The 19,874-nt window shown below is 35.6% G+C and overlaps 1 protein-coding gene across 4 annotated transcripts in view; it reads left to right on the plus strand.

The window, feature by feature from the left end:
• Positions 1-240: 240 nt before the first annotated feature.
• The window catches only part of LOC123535218 (uncharacterized), a 44,068-nt gene continuing 24,434 nt past the window's right edge, over positions 241-19,874 (plus strand). For 2 of the 4 annotated variants that reach the window (XM_045317780.2, XM_045317783.2), the window contains exons 1-4: positions 8,378-8,548; positions 9,712-10,063; positions 14,119-14,186; positions 16,028-16,114. In XM_045317780.2, coding sequence (XP_045173715.2) covers positions 9,715-10,063; positions 14,119-14,186; positions 16,028-16,114 — 504 coding nt within the window. In that variant the 5' untranslated portion in view covers positions 8,378-8,548; positions 9,712-9,714. Of the gene's footprint in view, positions 281-5,588; positions 6,127-8,377; positions 8,549-9,711; positions 10,064-14,118; positions 14,187-16,027; positions 16,115-19,874 lie in introns of those variants that run through there. The other 2 variants (XM_045317782.2, XM_045317781.2) reach the window with 2 other exon arrangements.

Below are 19,874 nucleotides of genomic sequence, written 5' to 3' on the forward strand. Positions count from 1 at the left end.
CATGAAGTTGTCAACCTGGATCTCTTTAAGAGATCTACAATCTCTTCAAGAGATCTACAATCTCTTCAAGAGATCTAATCTGCATATATTTTTTATTTGTTTGAGCTTCAAACAATGGACTCTGTGTCTTTTAAAGAAACATCCGCAGCAGACATGTCTTGAAGTGGACTTCACATGTTGTGCGAAGAATTAAGGGACGGGTACGGGTTTATACTGTACGCTTGGGGAATTCCAATAAATGTAAATTTAGAATTTTCAAACTAACTGCGGCCAAAAAGTTGTAAGTTATGTCAGCGGTTTTGGTAATATATTCCAACCTTGCTGTCATTTTTTTTTGTAAAATCTGTTATATGTATAAGGTAAAAGACTTGACTTCTGTTTGCACAGTTTGATGCGATCGTACAAAAATCTGATTAAGTTGGCGTAGAGTCAGTCGTACCTTAATTAACTCGAACCAGTTTGCAGGGTACATGAGTTGCTGTATAATTTTCGCATAGCTGTACGCAGTCAAATTCGACGTTTAGATTGTTTTATATTTGTGATGGGCAATCTAAATAAGATAATTCGCCATTTAGATTGTTTTGTGACAGGCAATCGAAATGTCAAATGTTTGTCTAGTCAAAATAATTCAACGTTCAGATTGTTTTATATTTGTGATGGGCAATCTAACATCAAAACTTTGAAGAACCAAAATAATGGAAGTTAAATCACAGTACACAGTCATGTAAAGTTATTGGTTTTATATGTAAACACACAGTAAACGTTGATCATGTACAGTACATACAAAGGTTTAAATCACCAGAAAATTTGTAATTTTGGATATTATATATATGGCTACTTGATAATTTTTACATACTGGTACTGATGATAAACCTGAACAGAAAATGAGGTTTTTTACCTGTAACTTTTTTATTTCTGCAATTTGTAATCAATGGTCGGTATCAAAATAAGGCTTAATATTTGCTGAAAGGAAGTGTCTAGGGGTACGGATCCGTACCTCTAGAATCTGATTCTAGAGGTACGGATCCGTACCTCTAGACAAGCCTGTTAGGTGTTTTCTAGGGGTACGGACCTCCGTTTTTCTAGAGATTAAGGGTCATTTACATTTCAAGTTTTGTTGAAAATGAAATAACAAATAACATTTCACCAGAATTCACCTTAAACTTGGATCTAAATGGTTTACAGATAACAACGTTCATCCGATTTGTTACATTTTCTTTCGGAACGTAAATAACCGAGGAACACCAAATAAATCACGAGGATTCGAACTGGCAGAAAAAAAAGATATAAAGCTTAAACAAAATAATGTTAAATATGTTGGGGAAAAACTGTTTTTAATTGATAATTAACCCTTAGTGTATTCATGTTTTTCACACATTTGGTAGCCGTTACGAGATTCACAAACAGTTTCTTTTACTTATACATTGTAATGTCTCTTAATTGATTATTAAACAATCAGTTCCGTGCCGATTATCATTATACCTTGTTGAATAACAAAATTAATTGGTGCATATTATTATACCTAATATTTATTTTTTTTTTTTTGCTGAATTTGAAACAGACTTTATTTAAGGGATAGATTCATTCATTAATCTAACTGTTATCAACAGTTTATTTGACAACAAACTAATCGGCACGGAACAGTTTATTCATTTGGAAATCCTCGGTTATTTAGGTTTTGAAAGAGAAGGTAAACAATCGGGTGAACGCTGGTATCTGTAAACCAATTAGATCCAAGTTTTAAGTGAAGACTAGTTAAAACTTATCTGTTATTTCATTTTCAACAAAAAATAAGATATAAATAACCCTAAATCTCTAGAAAAAGGAGGTCCGTACCCCTAGAAAACCCCTAACAGGCACTGAAAACTTTAGATAATTCAAATTTATATTTAGTTAGCAAACTCACACGAAGTGAGGCCCTGAAAGGGGTTTACAAGATACAAGAAGATTTATTTAACGTCGGATAAGTATAAAACATATAACACTAGCTTAAAGCTATTTTCCGACAAACACATGTAAATAAGCCAAACATAAGTAAAACAGCTGTAATAAAAAGCATACATGTTAAGCACATTAAGACAAATAAAGCAACTGATAAACAAATCACAAATTATCACATACATGTTACAGTATATTAAAACAAAAAGCACATAGGTACTAGCAAATAAAAGGAAAAGGAAAGCAATTTACCACATACAGATTAGAACACATTTAAAGCAACATAAAAAAGATTAGCTGACACTACACAAAAATTAATAAGAAGAGTCACATTTTACAACAGGCATTTAAAACTACTTGAAACAGCTGAGGAAAACATTTGCATCACCAGCATGTAGCATACTATAACTAAAACTAAAAAAAAGAAAACAAAGGGTTACACACACAGAACTAGAAGTTACATTTAAAACCATTGGTATTATACAATACCAATACATGGATTACAGATGACAAAGCAAGCAAACTACAAAAAAACAAACAGAAAAACAAACAAAAAACCTAAGACACACAGGGGAAGCAAATAAAGCAAAACTAAAAACACATGGCACATTTGCATTTGGGGCCAGTCCAGGTGTGGATCAGTCTGACAAATTCCTTGTAGTTATCAGTGGTCCTGATTTCATTTGGCAGACTGTTCCACACCCTGACAGCCTCAAACCTAAATGTATTTTTGCCATACCTGACAGTCTTCACCCTGGGGACTTCTAACATATTTACATACCTGAAATTATAAGAAGAATCTTTGACATTTATTAGAGATCTTAAATTTTCTGGTGACATGTTGTGAATTAATTTAAATGTTTCAGTGGCAATAGTTCTGAGCCTACCTAAATGAAGTGATGTCATATTAACTTTATTTAGTAATGTGTCATATGAAGAAGAAAAATCGTCAAAAACAATCCTAAGAGCTCTATATTGATTTTTTTCCATTTTTTCTGTGTTACTTTTGCTACAGAAGTGCCAAATTAAGGTTTAGGAGTATATCACCAAAACACAGAAATATTTTATAAACGAACAACATCGTTACCAATATTTTACTTGACCATTACATGTTCTGCCGTACTGTGCCATACTGAAAAAAATCTGAAAAAGTTGTCCCCCTTTGAAAATGAATGCCATTTGTAAAGAAATAAAAATAAACAATCGCTGAAAACTGTGTTCCACCTAGTTATGTGAAATTTCAACACTCGCACGCTATTACAAATGCATCAAAACAAACATGTGTAACAGTTCCTTGAAAATGGTGAGTTTTTAAAAGCGCTTGACTGTCTGGAAGTGGGGCCTGTTTAAACAGTTCTTTTTTTCGGAATTCAATGCTTATATCAGTATACTGACACTTGTTTTGTAGAGTAATATAAGTAATGTACACGCTATCATTACAATAACAACAAAACAAGTGTCAGTATACTAATATATACATTGAATTCCGAAAAAAAGACTGCCTAAATGGGACCCACTTCCGGGCAGTCAAACGCCTTCAAAAATTCACCATTTCCAAAGAACTGTTACACATGTTAGTTTTGATTCATTTGCAATCGCATGCGAGTGTTGAAATTTCACATAATTAAGTGGAACACAGTTTTCAGCAATTGTTTATTTTTATTTCTTTACAAATGGCATTCATTTTCAAAGGGGGACAACTTTTTCAGAATATTTTCAGTACGGGACAGTACGGCAGAACATGTAATGGTTAAGTAAAATATTGGTAACGATGTTATTCGTTTATAAAATATTTCTGTGTTTTGGTGATATACTCCTAAACCTTAACGGACAGTAATTAATGTTGGATTTAATAAAAGTTTTGAAAATAACTAATTTAGTATCAAAATTTAAAAATTTACTTAACCTTTGCAGGACATTTAGTTGTTTTGCTGCCTTCTGACATAAATTAGTAACTTGACTGTCAAAATTTAAGAGGTAATCAAGACTTATTCCTAAAAGTTTAACTTCATCTTCACACATGATTTCATTTTGATCGATTTGAAAGGATTTTATTAACTTATTTGTTTTACTTCCTACACATATAGACTGAAATTTTTCTGGATTTGCCTGCATCTGGTTAATGTCAAACCAGTTTATTAAAGATTTACTTTCTGTTTCTAAGGTGTATTTGGAGGTGTTTGGATCTGCATGACTGAAGGACAGAGTATTGTCATCTGCATAGTTATATAGAGTAGATTGCTGAACAAAATAAAAAATGTCATTTCTAAAAATATTAAAAATAAGAGGTCCTAAAATCGATCCTTGGGGCACTCCTTTAATGATTTCTAACCAGTCACTTTTAACATTATTAATTTTAACTCTTTGGGTTTGTAAAATGGGGACTGTACGCAGGTTGACTGATGATAAATTCGACCACTTTGTCATTTACAAAATTTTCTTTGTAGTATTATATTGAAACTTTCCCCAAAAAGCTGCAAAAGTCATTCCTCATCAAGTAATGAAAAGTAACCAAATGTCAGGCCTTCATGTGGCGACAGTGAGCATGTGCAAAAAACACCCTCTTCCCCTATAATTTTGGATAAATATTTTTTATACAGATAAATGTAAGTCATTTATTTATACAGAATATTTACCAATTTTGTTTTCATTTACACCAGTTGGTGTTGTAAGTGGAAACTATTAGATGGTGTGTTCAATTTTATAAATAACCGATTGCAATCGAATATTTCCAAGGTGGTCGACTTTATCATCTGTCTGGATTTATCATCAGTACCAGTAGATTAATGAGGAATTGAATCCCCTTTCGATACATGTAAGTTTTATTTTAATTCATGGCCAATTGGTGAAATAATCGGCATTTAAACCTATAGCATGCAGTGGCGTAGCTTCTATTAGGCACTGCAGGCCCAGGCCTGCAGATTATCCGAGAAAACAAAAAAATAAAAATGCTAAATATGCAATAAAAATCGAAGGTTGAGGGGGGTTAGGCTGTAGGAGCTAATAATCTAAAAACAATATTGAACACATAATTAGGAGAAAATAGAGCCTCCATGATTAAAAAATAAAACAGATAGGCCTACCAGTAGTTTATTTGCTTTCTCGCTCGTATATCACCACAACATTGTTAATGTCGGCAAATAGACATTGCCAGGTATGTTGGCACCAGATTTGAAAATGCCATCATTGGGACCGCCTTATCCTGACCCAGGAGATAAGACAGATATTTATTAATTAATTACGACACATCTGAACAAAAAAAAATTGTTTATTTGCCATCAAAGAACGCAAAACTAAAATCTATTTCCATTCTAACACGTACGAATTACACAAGGAAGGGATACTAAACTGGAATCCTTTTTATATGTAAATGGACGCATTACCATTAATAGGTCATTTTGCGAAACTTGTTTTAATCAAAAAGACAATATACCGTAAAACCATTCTTGGTTTATAATAAAAAAAACTTAAAAGTGTTTGAATGATACCATAATCACTTAATTAAACTAGAATTCAAGGAGGGGCTATTCATGTAGTGTTGAGTTGGGGGTAGGGGTGGCATTTCACATCTGTACCGTAAAAAATATAGGAACTCCCGTCCGCCCGGGCACACAAGTCTGTGTTATTATTGTGCTGCTTTATATATGAAAACCACCTCATAATTCTAACACTGAAGTTGAATTTAGAGGGCGCTGGTGCCGATAGAGCATTGTGTCCGAGAAGGTTCTAGGCCGTGTGCAGAGTGTCAAGAGGGATCCTGAGAGGCAAAATTGCGCTGACTGCGAAGGATCCCATGCATTAACGAAGTTTTTAAGCCTTAAACATGATAGAAATAACCACATAAAGTGTATTTACAAATAAAATGGAATCAACGCCTTCACATCTAAGGCACTAGATACTTGTTATATCGAAGGAAAGGCGATTGATTTCAGTTTCATAAACAGCGCATGGTGTTTATTGGAACCAGTACCCTCCGTCTTTATTCAATCTTCGTTTGGACTTGCGTCAAGTGATAAAACAAACGTAACGATAAAAAAGCAAGGGTATGCATGTGCTTTTATTCAGGACAAAAATTTTGATTATTTTTTAGCTCCCTGACAAAGCGGCAACCTTGGAGTTCATTGTTTACCACATAGAAGGTCTTGTGGGCGAACAGAGACGAATCCTTTTTTCATTTACCACAGACAGGTATCTGCATGATAGGCATACACACCGTGTAGGTGGTTCCTCTATGTATTTATATATGTGACGGGTCGTGTTAGAATAATAACAAGGCAGACTGAAAGACAGCTAAATCCCCCGCCACTTCTATGGATAGTGAAATTGTAAAACCTTTGATTTTAGCTGTTACCTTGACCTTGAACTGACATGGCTGACTCATGAATTCTGCACAACGTCTTGATAAGGTGATCATTTGACCAAAGTTTCATGAAAATCCTTCAAGGGGTTTAGGAGATACAGAGCTGAAACCTTTGACCTTCAGTTGTGACCTTGACCTTCAGTTGACATGGCTGACCCATGAGTTCTTGATGCGGTGATCATTTGACCCAAGTTTGATGAAAATCCTTCAAGGGGTTAAGGAGATACAGAGTGGACACCAAATGGAAGGCTCAAACCTTCGACCCTTAGTTGTGACCTTGACCTTGAGCTTGCATGGTTGATAATTTCTGCACATCGTTCTGATGAGGTAATCATTTGACCCAAGTTTTATAAAATTCCTTCAAGGGGTTTAGGAGATATAGAGCGGACACGAAATGGAAGGCTCAAACCTTTGACCTTCAGTTGTGACCTTGACCTTGAGCCGACATGGCTGACTCATAAGTTCTGCACATCGCCTTGATGAGGTGATCGTTTGACCCAAGTTTGATGAAAATCCTTCAAGGGGTTTAGGAGATATAGAGCGGACACAAAATGGAAGGTTCAAACCTTTGACCCTAAGTTGTGACCTTGACCTTGAGCCGGCATGACTGACTCATGGGTTCTGCACATCGTCTTGTTGAGGTGATCATTTGACCCAAGTTTTATAAAATTCCTTCAATGGGTTGAAGAGATATAGAGCCGACTAAAATGGAAGGCTCAAACCTTTGACCTTGAGTTGTGACCTTGACCTTGAGCCGGCATGACTGACTTATGGGTTCTGCACATCGTCTTGATGAGGTGATCATTTGACCCAAGTTTTATAAAATTCCTTCAAGGGGTTTAGGAGATATAGAGCGGACACAAAATGGCAGGCTCAAACCTTAGACCTTGAGTTGTGACCTTGAGCTTGAACCGACAAGGCTGACTCATGGGTTCTGCACATCGTCTTAATGAGGTGATCATTTGACCCAAGTTTCATGAAAATCCTTCAAGGGGTTTAGGAGATATGCACCGGACACGATTTTGTTACGGACGGAAGGACGGACGGAAGGACGGACGCAGGCCATTTCTATAATCCCTCTGCCACGGCGGGGTATTAAATAAAATTAAAATTGGTACTATGTGATGCAATTAACGGCGAAAAGGCGTCAGTCTGGTCAATGGATTAAAGTTAAAATTTATGGACCAGATGTGTGACATTTTAACGGTAAATTGCCTTTATTTGTAAATGCTGTCAGAAAATTAAATTATAATGTTGGGTCAGTCATATGTTATGTTGGCTTAATCACAAGCTGAATTTTGATTGTTTCTTGTGTTTTATTGACCTGAAGTCCTCCGGCTTAGCATCGGTTTTAATCCGCCAGAATGTCTCAGAATGCACCACAGACACTCTAATTTTTCAAGATTTTCTGGGGGAGGATACCCCCATAACCCCCTACCAAACCTGCGCCTTCGGCTCTCGATCTACCGGGCCTGCAACTCATAAAAAGCTAGCTACGCCCCTGGCATGTAAAGCGTCGGCAGCGATGAAAATTTCATCGGGCGTTGCTTCAACTATTTTGGTCTTTCGAGTGTTTGACGCAAGTGGGGATATTGAAAAAACTCTCTCAATATTTCCTAGGATCACGTCAGATTAGCTGGACTAAAGTTCGTCCAACTAATTTGACGTCAGACGTGATCTTAAGTTTTTATAAGGAAATATTGAGATATTTTTTTCATATGGGCAATATCCCCACTTGCGTCAAACACATGAAAGACCAAAATAGTTGAAGCAACTTCCAATGAAATTTTCATCGCTGTCGACACTTTACATGCTAATCATTGAATCATCAGCCCTGATTGGCTCGAATGTCTCTGGTAGTCAGTCACATCGGTATTTCTTCCCGGTATAATACTCACGCAGGTAGTATCCATAGTGTAGTTATACACATTATATGAAATTAAGTGACTTTCCACGGTGCTGAGAAAGTTACTATGCGAAAGGATTATACTATTAATAAAAATTTATCCTGTACTGGCTAGCGACCACCAAATCCGTACGACCACCAAACCAGACAGTCCTGTAAACGCTTATTTTGGTCTTTAACCTTGTCAACAACAGGGCAAAGTTACAACAGTTAATACATTTCATTTCGTCTGCACTCACGAAGCATGTTTACATGTCGGGGGAAGTTGGAAGTGGCGCGATACGCATGCGCATTATTTCCGTGATGTCCCGCCATTAAATCTAATGGTCCCATGAAAATTTGAGGTAAGCAGACGAGACGTTTAGTAAATACTTATATCGGGGAAATACAGCTTTGATAATTGAGTGCATGACTTTTACACACCCTAAAACACATTTTCATATCAAAAGATTCACTTTGAAAAGTGAAATTTTAAAAGATTTGGTTGGGAGAGATACTATCAGATCAAGAGAGGTAATTTGTACAATTCTTGGACTCAGACACTGTACGACTACTTTCCATTGGTTGAAAATAAAGTTTAATTTAATGATTTTGTTGAATGTAAATTGAAAATCAATAAAGTGACAACTCGCTTTCCAGAAACATGGTACTGTTAGACCTTAAAATAACGTGATTTGGTGGCCCTTTGTGCGGGCCTCGAAAAAGTTCTTGACCTAATTTTAGAATAAACAAATTAGCTCTTTAGTTAGGAGGAGAACCTAGCTTTGTTCACGTGAAATTTCAACCATTAGATATATCTATTTCCCAAGTTATTGTAAAAAATATTCCAAAAGTGTCTGGCTAGCCGGGAGGCATTATTTATTCCCCAAATACCACAGTAGTTTAATGCAGGACATGCGAAACTCAAGACAGTGCCGCAGTGTTTTAATATATTATTCATACAAAATAGCATGTACTGCCACAGTGATGCAGTGACCATTTAAATATGTGACTTTTAATAAATAGCATTAACTGTATGTTTTATCTACATATAAATACCATAGTAGACTATTGCAGGAAACAAGAAATTATTAGTTGTGCTACTGTGTAGTTATACGAATAATAATACAAAGGACATAACTACCATGACTACCATAGAGTAACAACCGTCTTACGTAAAAAAATACCGCAGCGTAATGTAGTTTATCTTTGGTAATTCCTTCTATTTTTAATTGTCAATAAATACGTTTTTTACCTAAATGCTGCATGATGTACTATGGAAATGAGCACTGCCATTTTTTCTGGTATGTATTAGTCGTCTCCGGTAGCCCACCTGCAAAACAGTAGCGGTAATGGAGAACCCCCAAAGTATAGTCTGCATTTGGCAGCTTAGGTAGTGCGTCCGTGTACGGTAGTGGTAGTCGAAAGGATATTAAGCTGTTGCCAAGTAATTCGAGAAAACACAGAACAAATACTCAGTAGATCAAAACAGTACTTTTTATATAAATTTTCTATATATTATTTTCAGAAAATGGTGAATTATACTTACGCTATCAGTGGGTTTACAATTCGTGGATTTTTTGTGCATAAGCGGCATTGGACACCAAGAAGTGGTCAACTATTAGATTGTGTAATCAGCCAAAAGGGTGCGGTAAAAGTGGTTAAAGGAAAATCTGTAAATGGTTCAGTACCAACAGAATTGCAGGAAGTTTCAAGGAACTTTTTAAAAGCAGGAGGTGATATAAAGGCTCAAGTCTTACAGGTTACACCAGTGAATGGACCGAATGGCGAAGAAATCCGTTGCAAATATATTTGGTCATATGGATCTAATAAAACTAAAACAGCTTTGGTAAAAACTGCAGTCAGTGTGGCCAGAGAAGGTAATATATGTGTACATATGTTCTTGTTATGTTAATGCTTAGGCATGTTCATTAAACATTAAATTAAGTATGTAGACCATAATTGAAGTTTTACATATGTAAAAACTACGGTTCTTTTTGAAGTTAATAAAATGGTATTTCTTGTCTTATCTTTGACATGTTTGAAGCACATCTCAACCAAAAGTTCAGTCTGACCTATTTTGATGGTGCTATGTCCCTCGTCTTCTGTTGGAATTTAACTTTAAAAATCTTTTTCTCCTGAATTGTTGAAAAATATAATTGGTATTTTTCACTGTGAAGATACATGTACCAGATATATGTTTCAATTTAATATTAGATAATTCATTGAAAACTTGCAATAAAACAATTAACTTCTCATGAAACACTATAGATAGATCATCAGTTCACCAAACATGATTTGTAACATGTTCATTCTCAAATATGTTCAAATAGTTCTACAGACCCCTTTTAATGGATCACTAAAATTAAAAATGCAAAAGCATCTAACAACAATTTCTCATGAACTATTTGACATGTTTGATGGTTCTTACTGAATTTTAGCTCAACTTTTTGGATAAAAAGGGGTGCTATTCTACTCACCTTGGCATTGGTATTTATAAGCTTTCTTGGTTAAAGTTTTTCGGCAGACTTTGTTTTTCTTTGTTACTATTGCTTGTATCTTAATTTCACATTAACATTGATCAGCATGCAACCAAAGTAAGGGCAGGAGCAGGGCCTATTATACCTAGAGTCAAGGTCCCAAAAATGTAATACTTAAAGGTTATTTTTAAGGTTAAAGTTTTTCAGCAACCTTTGTTTTTAACTCTTCTGATTTTTTGAAAAAAATGATGAGTTATTGTCATCACTTGGTTGGTGTCGGCGTTGCCTGGTTAAGTTTTATGTTTAGGTCAGCTTTTCTCCAAAACTATCAAAGGTATTGCTTTGAAACTTGCAACACTTGTTCACCATCATAAGCTGACCCTGTACAGCAAGAAACATAACTCCATCCTGCTTTTTGCAAGAATTATGGCCGCTTTTGGACTTAGAAAATATCAGATTTCTTGGTTAAGTTTTATATTTAGGTCAACTTTTCTCCTAAACTTATAATCAAAGCTATAGCTTTGAAACTTGCAACACTTGTTCACCATTATAAGCTGACCCTGTACATCAAGAAGCGTAACTCCATCCTGCTTTTTTCAAGAATTATTGCCCCTTTTGGACTTAGAAAAATCAGATTTCTTGGTTAAGTTTTATGTTTAGGTCAGCTTTTCTCATTAACTAGCAAAGCTACTGCTTTAAAACTTGCAACACTTGTTCACCATCATAAGCTGACCATGTGCAGCAAGAAACATAACTCTGTCCTCCTTTTTGCAAGAATTTTGGCCCCTTTTGGACGTAGAAAATATCAGATTTATTGGTTAAGTTTTATGTTTAGGTCAGCTTTTCTCCTAAACTATTCAATCTATTGCTTTGAAACTTCTAACAGTTGTTCACCATCATAAGCTGACTCTGTACATCAAGAAACATAATTCCATCCTGCTTTTTGCAAGAATTATGGCCCTTTTGTACTTAGAAATTCATGGGTAGGACAATTTTTCTATTATACATGTACAAAAAAAATCAGATGAGCACCAGCACTCACAAGGCGGTGCTCTTGTTTTTGCATATCTTTGTTACTGTTGCTTATATCATGCCGAAACTTCACATAAACATTGTCCAGCGTACAAACAAAGTATGTGCTGGGGCTGGTTCCATTATATTGAAGGTCAAGGCCACCAAGGTGTTATACTTGGAATTATTTTCATGTTACATTTTCAGAAAGCTTCGTTTAAAAATATAAATACAGACATATCTTTGGTACTTAAAAGATAGTGACTTGAGATAAAAAATTTCTTTATAATCATCTGCATGACATTGTGTAGTTACAATCCCCATAACTGTAATTGCAGTTTTGACAGAATTATGCCCCTTTCATACTTAAATGTTTTGACTCTGGCTTTCTGGCTTCAAAAGGTCATTAGTTCTAACCAGTTGCCTGCATGTGATGAAATAATGCTAGGAATGGCACCTGGGGTCTTCCTGCTGAGCTACCTTATGCATCTTGACCAAATGTTGTCTGTAGCATCTTTGAATGAACCTGTCTCACATAATTTGTTTATCCCCTCGCCAAAGGCGAAGGGGATATTAGAAATGCTCTCCATCCGTGCGTGCGTCTGTCCGTCCGTGTGTCCGCAACGATTTTTGTCCGGAGTATAACTCCAAAAGTACTGGAGGGATTTTCTTCAAACTTCATACACTGATAGAACACATTGGGAGGAAGTGCAGTGTGCAAGAACAATAACTCTACCTTGCCTATTTTTTGAGTTATTCCCCTTTATCATATTTTCTTAAAAAAATTTGTCCGGAGCATAACTCCAAAAGTACTGGAGGGATTTTCTTCAAACTTCATACACTGATAGAACACTTTGGGAGGAAGTGCAATGTGCAAGAACAATAACTCTACCTTGCCTATTTTTTGAGTTATTCCCCTTTATCATATTTTCTTAAAACATTTTGTCCGGAGCATGACCCCAAAAGTACTGGAGGGATTTTCTTCAAACTTCATACACTGATAGAACACATTGGGAGGAAGTGCAGTGTGCAAGAACAATAACTCTACCTTGCCTATTTTTTGAGTTATTTCCCTTTATCATATTTTCTTAAAACAGTTTGTCCGGAGCATATCTTCTTCATGCATGGAGGGATTTTGATATATCTTGCCACAAACGTGTACCACCACGAGGCGGAGTGTCATGTGCAAAAACCAGGTCCCTAGGTCTAAGGTCAAGGTCACACTTAGAGGTCAAAGGATACAAGAATGAAAACCTTGTCCGGAGCATTTCTTCTACATGCATAGAGGGATTTTGATATAACTTGGCACAAATGTTCACCACCACGAGACGGAGTGTCATGCGCAAGATCCAGGTTACTAGGTCTAAGGCCAAGGTCACACTTAAAGGCCAAAGGTCCGATACAAGAATGACTTTGTCAGAAGCATTTCTTCTTCATGCATGGCGGGATTTTGATGTAATTTGGCACAATTAATTATACACAATCATGAGACAAAGTGTCATGCGCAGTTCCCTTCTTTAGAATTACTTTCCTTTGTTGTTACTATAAATAGCTTTTATTGTAACTTTTTCATTACTAGTTGTAGGGAAAAATCGAGACCAATTTTCTGTAGTACAACATGCATGCTATATCCAATTTTGAGGTGTATTTTGACCAGTTTCTACCTGATAAAGATTTTTGTGTGGACTTACAAATTTCTTTTTTTTAAAGATTAACTTCCCTTAATTGTTAATATAAATAACTTATATTGTAACATTTTTATAATTGACCGTAGGGAAAAACAAGACCACTTTTCTGTGGTACAACATAGATGTTACTCTCCAATTTTAGGTGTATTTTATTATATATAAGGTATCTCTACCTGGTAAGGAGTTTTTTTGTGGACTTACAATGATTACTAAACAACCACAAAATTAACATTCCATTTGCAAATACAGCTGTGACGGGCATATATTGTGACATTCTGGCACTCTTGTTCCCTGTTAGCTTTCCATTCCTTCTTTTTACAGTAGCCATATAGAAAAACATCATAGCTATACTGTTCATGAAAATTAATAAAATTTAGCAGTAAACCACCTCACTACTGACACATCTTTAAAACCCCTGATGCAGACCACAACTAAACGGTTCTTCAAAGCTTTCCCCAAAATTAATACTTTCAGACACTAACTTGCCAGGAACTTTAGCCTTCAGCTATAATATGTCCAGTGGGGGGATTAGCCATGTGTAACATGGCTCTTGTTCAAATAGTTTTGCTGGCTGCCACAGTAAAAATAAATAACTTTAAATGAAGTTCTGCTTTTAATATGGATGTTCACCAAACTTGGTATCTAAAGGCTACATCCTCAACAGGTGAGCAACTTAAGCCAAATTTGTTTTGTTTAATTGTTTTGTTTAGGTCCTTGTATAAATGTAATGTGCAAATATATTTTGTTTTATTTCAGCTGTTGCAAAACTAAGGAAGAAAGCCAACAATAAAAAAATCTCGTTTAAAAAGGTCAATGAAGCTAAGGTAAATTTGATTTATTACATGAACTTATTATAGCCATGGAGTCTAAAGAGTTGTTTTGATTGTTCTGTGTCTGCCTCTTGTTCCGTAGTTTACTTATAATTGCTTCAAATCACTTCTTACAGTGAATTGCTTGATGATAATCCACCAGATTTAACTTTATTCATGTATTCGGAAAGTTTTCAGCTTGACTGTTCTCCAAACTTGGTCTGTAGCATCCATGCAGTTTATTTATTATTGTGCAGGTTTCAGGTATTAAATATGTATGAAAGAAATCTTAGAAACAGCTGGATGGATGTTTATTATACTTGGTCTGAAGTATCTTTCCTTGTTTGTTCATAGCAAGTGGGCCTGTTTTAATGTATGCACATGCGCTGCCAAAGCAGAAAATTGAAGGAAAACAACCCTTAACAACATTTCAAGCGAACCTTTTGTTGGATATTTACTAAATTTGATTAGAAGAGGTATTGCATGGGTTAATAGCATATCAGATTCTGTTCAGCTAGTTCTGCTTGATTAAACATAAAGACTGCTGAAGCTAGTAGTACTAAACAGGGAATTTTTTTTAGAAGTGGTTTTTTATGACATATTTTCATCATGAACTGCTTATATGGAAGTGTGAAATCTAGAATAAAAAAAACATGTTGAACTTCTGGTTGTAAGTCATTAAATAATTAATTTGACATAATGAGCATGTTTTACATGTAACATTTTAGCTCACCACAGCACAAAGTGCTCAAGGTTAGGTATTGTTAACGGTCATTGTCCAGCACCTGTCATCCATCAACATTTGCCTTGTTAACTAGTGGCCACATTTGTGATGCAATCTTTATGAATCCTGGTCAGAATGTTTGTTTTTATGATCTCTAAGTCAAGTTTGAAACTGGGTCATGTTGGATCAAAAACTAGGTCAGTGGGCCAGATCAGAGTGAAGTCTTGTTAACACTCTACAGTCCACAGTTTAAGTTTGAAACTCATGAGAATTAGTCAGAATGTTTGTCTTGATGACAAGTTAGAATCTGGGTCATGTGGGGTCATATACTAGGTCACCCAGTCAAGTCAAAGGAAAAGCTTGTTAACACTCCAGAGGCCGCAGTTGTAATCCAATCTTTATGAAACTTTAAATGTTTGTATAGATGATCGCTAGGTCAAGTTTTAAACTGGGTCATGTTGGGTCAAAAACTAGGTCAGTAGGCCAGATCAAAGGGAAGTCTTGTTAACAATCTACAGTCCACGATTTAAGTTTAAAACTCATGAGAATTAGTCAGAATGTTTGTCTTCATGACCTCTGGGTCAAGTTTGAATCTTGAGTCGTGTGGGGTGCAAAACTAGGTCACCTGGTCAAATAAAAGGAAAGTCTTGTTAACACTCTAGAGGCCACAGTCGTGACCCAGTCTTTATGAGTCTTGGTCAGAATGTTTGTCTTGATGATCTCTACAGTGTAGGTCAACTTTGAAACGATCTGACATGTGGGGTCAAAAATAAGGTCAGTAGACTAAGTCAACTCTGGTGAGCATATAAGGCCTCCATAGCCCTCTTGTTAGTATATTGATATCAAAGTCACTTTTCCATCTTAAGTTTCTGTCCATATCCCAACTTTTAATGTTAGTTTAGTGATATATTGTAATTTTATACATGTGTTTATTATCTGGGTTAATTAAACCTTCTATTCTGACTTGTGACAGAAAACTAATGCAATATGACTAATAGACAACTTTGAAGAAAGCAATATTCTAAGATGCCATTTGCATTATTGCAAATTAGGTGTAAATCTTGTTGAATCATATTTATTTGCTCATACAAAGATCTAGAATGACGCATATTTATATATAAAATAATTTCAGAAAAACAACCTGAGAAAACGCAGTACAGGAAATGTCGATGCTGCCACTGACAAAACATTTTCAAAGAAAAAGAGCACAGTGCAACATGTATGTATGTGAATATGCTAAATACCATATTTTCTCTTAACAGTGTCCCTCCCCTTATAAACACACCCTCTCCCGTTACTTGAATTACATCATGTGATCCACTGATAGGAAATCGACTACGTGTATTATGTGTGGAGAGAACCATACTTACGTGGATCCTTGTAAAAATAAATAAATCCTATAAAAATTATACATGTATGTATATGATGGCAAATAATGAATATTTTATGTTCCAAAAAATGAACAAGTAATGAGAACGATATGTTAGTCTTAAATCACCAATGTCTTGATTACTTCAGGTGTAAATGAAAGTAGAATTTATGCCTGTCACTGATTAGGGTATGATAAACACGTACGAATCTGAGTCCACTTGTTGAACATTTCATGACTGAACATTCATCATGACCAGCAGATGACTTCAATTGATTTTGAGGTCATTAGGTCAAAGGTCAAACAAGTTCATCTTTTGACATTGGCTTAGTTCTGTGACAAAGCTATATTGTGGGGGTATAATTCATCACTCCTGTGACAACTCTAGTTGGCTTTGTTTTGGGATGTTATGCAAGACTTCTGCAGCGAAAATATCGTGTGACTTTATGTGCGCAATATTATTCCGCGAATATTTTTTTCAAATATTCGAATAGTGAATCAGTATTTGAATATTTGTGTGCTGGTTGGGAACCATTTTCCGTACACATTTTCATATTTCAGCTCCATTATTCCCTAAAAAAATATTTGACATAAATGAAATCCACACTGCACAAACTTTAGCTCCTTCTGCATCCGATGTTGTAATCAGCACCGCGTTGTGACGTAAAATATGGGTTCCATGGGGCCTCAAATGGGGTCACTAAAAGAAGTTATTTTCCCCATCAGGTAAACCAGTTGCCGGACAAATATTTTGACAGTGTTTTGCTGTTAATTTGATATCAAAATAAGTAATTGATCTATTTCTACCCATTTCTTTATCATTCATCTCGTGGGGTGCGGGGGAGGGGGGCCTCCGTGGCCGAGTGGTTAAGGTCGCTGACTTCAAATCACTTGCCCAGCATCCATGTGGGTTCGAGCCTCACTTGGGACATTGAATTCTTCATTTCAGGAAGCCATCAAGCTGGCTTATGGAAGGTCGGTGGTTCTACCCAGGTGCCTGCTCGTGATGAAATAATGCACGGAGGGGCACCTGGGGTCTTCCTCCACCATTAAAGCTGGAAAGTCGCCATATGACCTATCACATGTTGGTGCGACATTAAATAAAAAAAAAATCATTCATCTCTTCAAATTTGTACATGAAACATAACCCGACGTTCAATAGCTGCTAGAGAGCAAACCGAGTTTGACTATAAAAAGCTTGAATTTCGTCTAGCACGAATTCTTGATAATTCCAATAGATATAGAATAAAATTAGAGGAAAAAAAACGACAGCCCTGCATCTTATGTAACTTTTACCATGAAATTAAAAGTAGAACATGTTATCAGCAGACAATCTTTTAATGTAGTTTAATTATTTCTTCCCCACTTGATGCCTTGGCAAGTGTGAACTACTGCGCATGCGCAATGTTATCTTCATGCCCTGTTAATACCGAAAGTTGTTTTGTAAACGCAGGTGAGTTATCATCAAAAACCGAAACATTATACAGCCTTATAATATAGTTGTTTGTTGTGGACATGAAGAACAAACTTCTAAACGATCTAGATGAAACAATTCAATGAACCTCAACGAAATAAAGAGAATATTACATGTGTCCAGAAACTGGTCCTGTCTGGAAATTTTTCCCAACCAGTAATAAATGCCATCCCTAGTATATATAGCAAACATCTAGTCTCTCCAAAATATTGGATTTTACAGTGCCAATAAATAATATTTTAACTATGGCCTGTATTTTGTTAATAAAAACAAACTGGTAGAAAATAAAATCTGTATTTTACTTGGTGTAAATCAGATTCTGCAGTTTACCTTTGTCATACTTATCACGGTGGGGAAACCACGTGACTAAATCGGATAACGTGCACGCAAAAGTGCTAAAAATAGGCCCGCTTCAGGTATGTTTTTTCACTATAACTTTTTTGATCCGCAATTGTTTTAAACGAGATAACGTGCATAAACCCCGCAATAAAAAGTTCTTTCAGCAGATATATGTAACTTGATGAAACCCCCTCCCGTTTTTACGTAATCCTTGCCCAACCGATTCGAAAGATGTAAAATATTTTGGTAACGAACACGTCTGTTCACAAGTTACGCATCTAGGACATATTCTGCAGAGAATTTTCGCTGGAATGTAGGTTTAGAATAAAGCTTGTCATTGTCCAAAGTCCTTTACCAAATATTTAACATGACTATTCATGAATATTGAAGATATCGTAAGACAAAGGGTGCGGTAACGTACACGTTGCGGTTTTCAGGAGGTGACGTACACGTCATTTTTCCCCAGAGGATAACGTACACGTCAAAGACTATTTATCACGCATGTAGAACATCTTTGTTTTTAAATGACTGAATTGTAAACATTTTGATATTGTTAAAAAAGATGCAGATGCTGGGAATAGGCTGTTTTTCTTTCGATAGGCTATTATATACAGAAATACTACAGTGAAAATGAGCAGCAGTTGGAATTTTATGTTTTTCTTTCGATAGGCTATTATATACAGAAATGCTACAGTGAAAATGAGCAGCAGTTGGAATTTTATTGTCTAAACGTGTATGTTATTTTGACAAGTAGACATTGTTAGCAGTTTCCATTTTAAATGTCAACTTGTTTTCTTTCCAAATATCAAAAGTCGATTAGGTTTCTGGGAATAAACCATATAATTTTGTCTGTCAGCGGTGTTTAATCAAATCCATGTGTTCAAATCTTTTTGATGACCCCGTTGAACTGTAAACATTTTTTGGTGTTGTTAAAAGATGCTGGAATTAGTATAAATTCCGACCGATAACTCGAACGAATAACATGTTTGATAACCATGATTTTCTTCATTAAGGTTTCGATGGAGGCCTTGAGAAACAAAAATCAAACAACACCAAATCATAGAAAGAAAGAGTTGTTTGACATGAAAATTGAACAGCATGTAAAACATGTATATTACTTTAAGAAACAAGTGTCAGTATACTGATATAAAAATTGAATTCCGGAAAAGGGCTGCCTAAAGGGGCTCCACTTCCGGACAGTTAAACGCCTTTAAAAACTCACCATTTTCAAAGAACTGTTACACATGTTTGTTTTGATGCATTTGCAATAGCGTGTGAGTGGTGAAATTTCATGTAACAAGGTGGAACATAGTTTTCAGCAATTGTTTATCTTTTTTTCTTTATAAATGGCATTCATTTTCAAAGGGAGACAACTTTTTCTCAAAGATTACTTAAAATAATCGGAAAAAGTTGTTTCCCTTTGAAAATGAATGCCATTTGTACTTAAAATAATCGGGAACAGTTGTCTCCCTTTGAAAATGAATGCCATTTGTAAAGAAATAAAGATAAGCAATTGCTGAAAACTGTATTCCACCTTGTTATGCGAAATTTCACCACTCGCACGCTATTGCAAATGCATCAAAACGAACATGTGTAACAGTTCTTTGAAAATGGTGAGTTTTTAAAGGCGTTTAACTGTCCGGAAGTGGAGCCCCTTTTGGCAGCCCTTTTCCGGAATTCAATGTTTATATCAGTATACTGACACTTGTTTCTTAAAGTAATATACATGTTTTACATGCTGTTCAATTTTCATGTCAAACAACTCTTTCTTTCTATGATTTGGTGTTGTTTGATTTT

The sequence above is a fragment of the Mercenaria mercenaria genome, chromosome 12, assembly GCF_021730395.1.
Source record: "Mercenaria mercenaria strain notata chromosome 12, MADL_Memer_1, whole genome shotgun sequence".
NCBI classification, from domain to species: domain Eukaryota; kingdom Metazoa; phylum Mollusca; class Bivalvia; order Venerida; family Veneridae; genus Mercenaria; species Mercenaria mercenaria.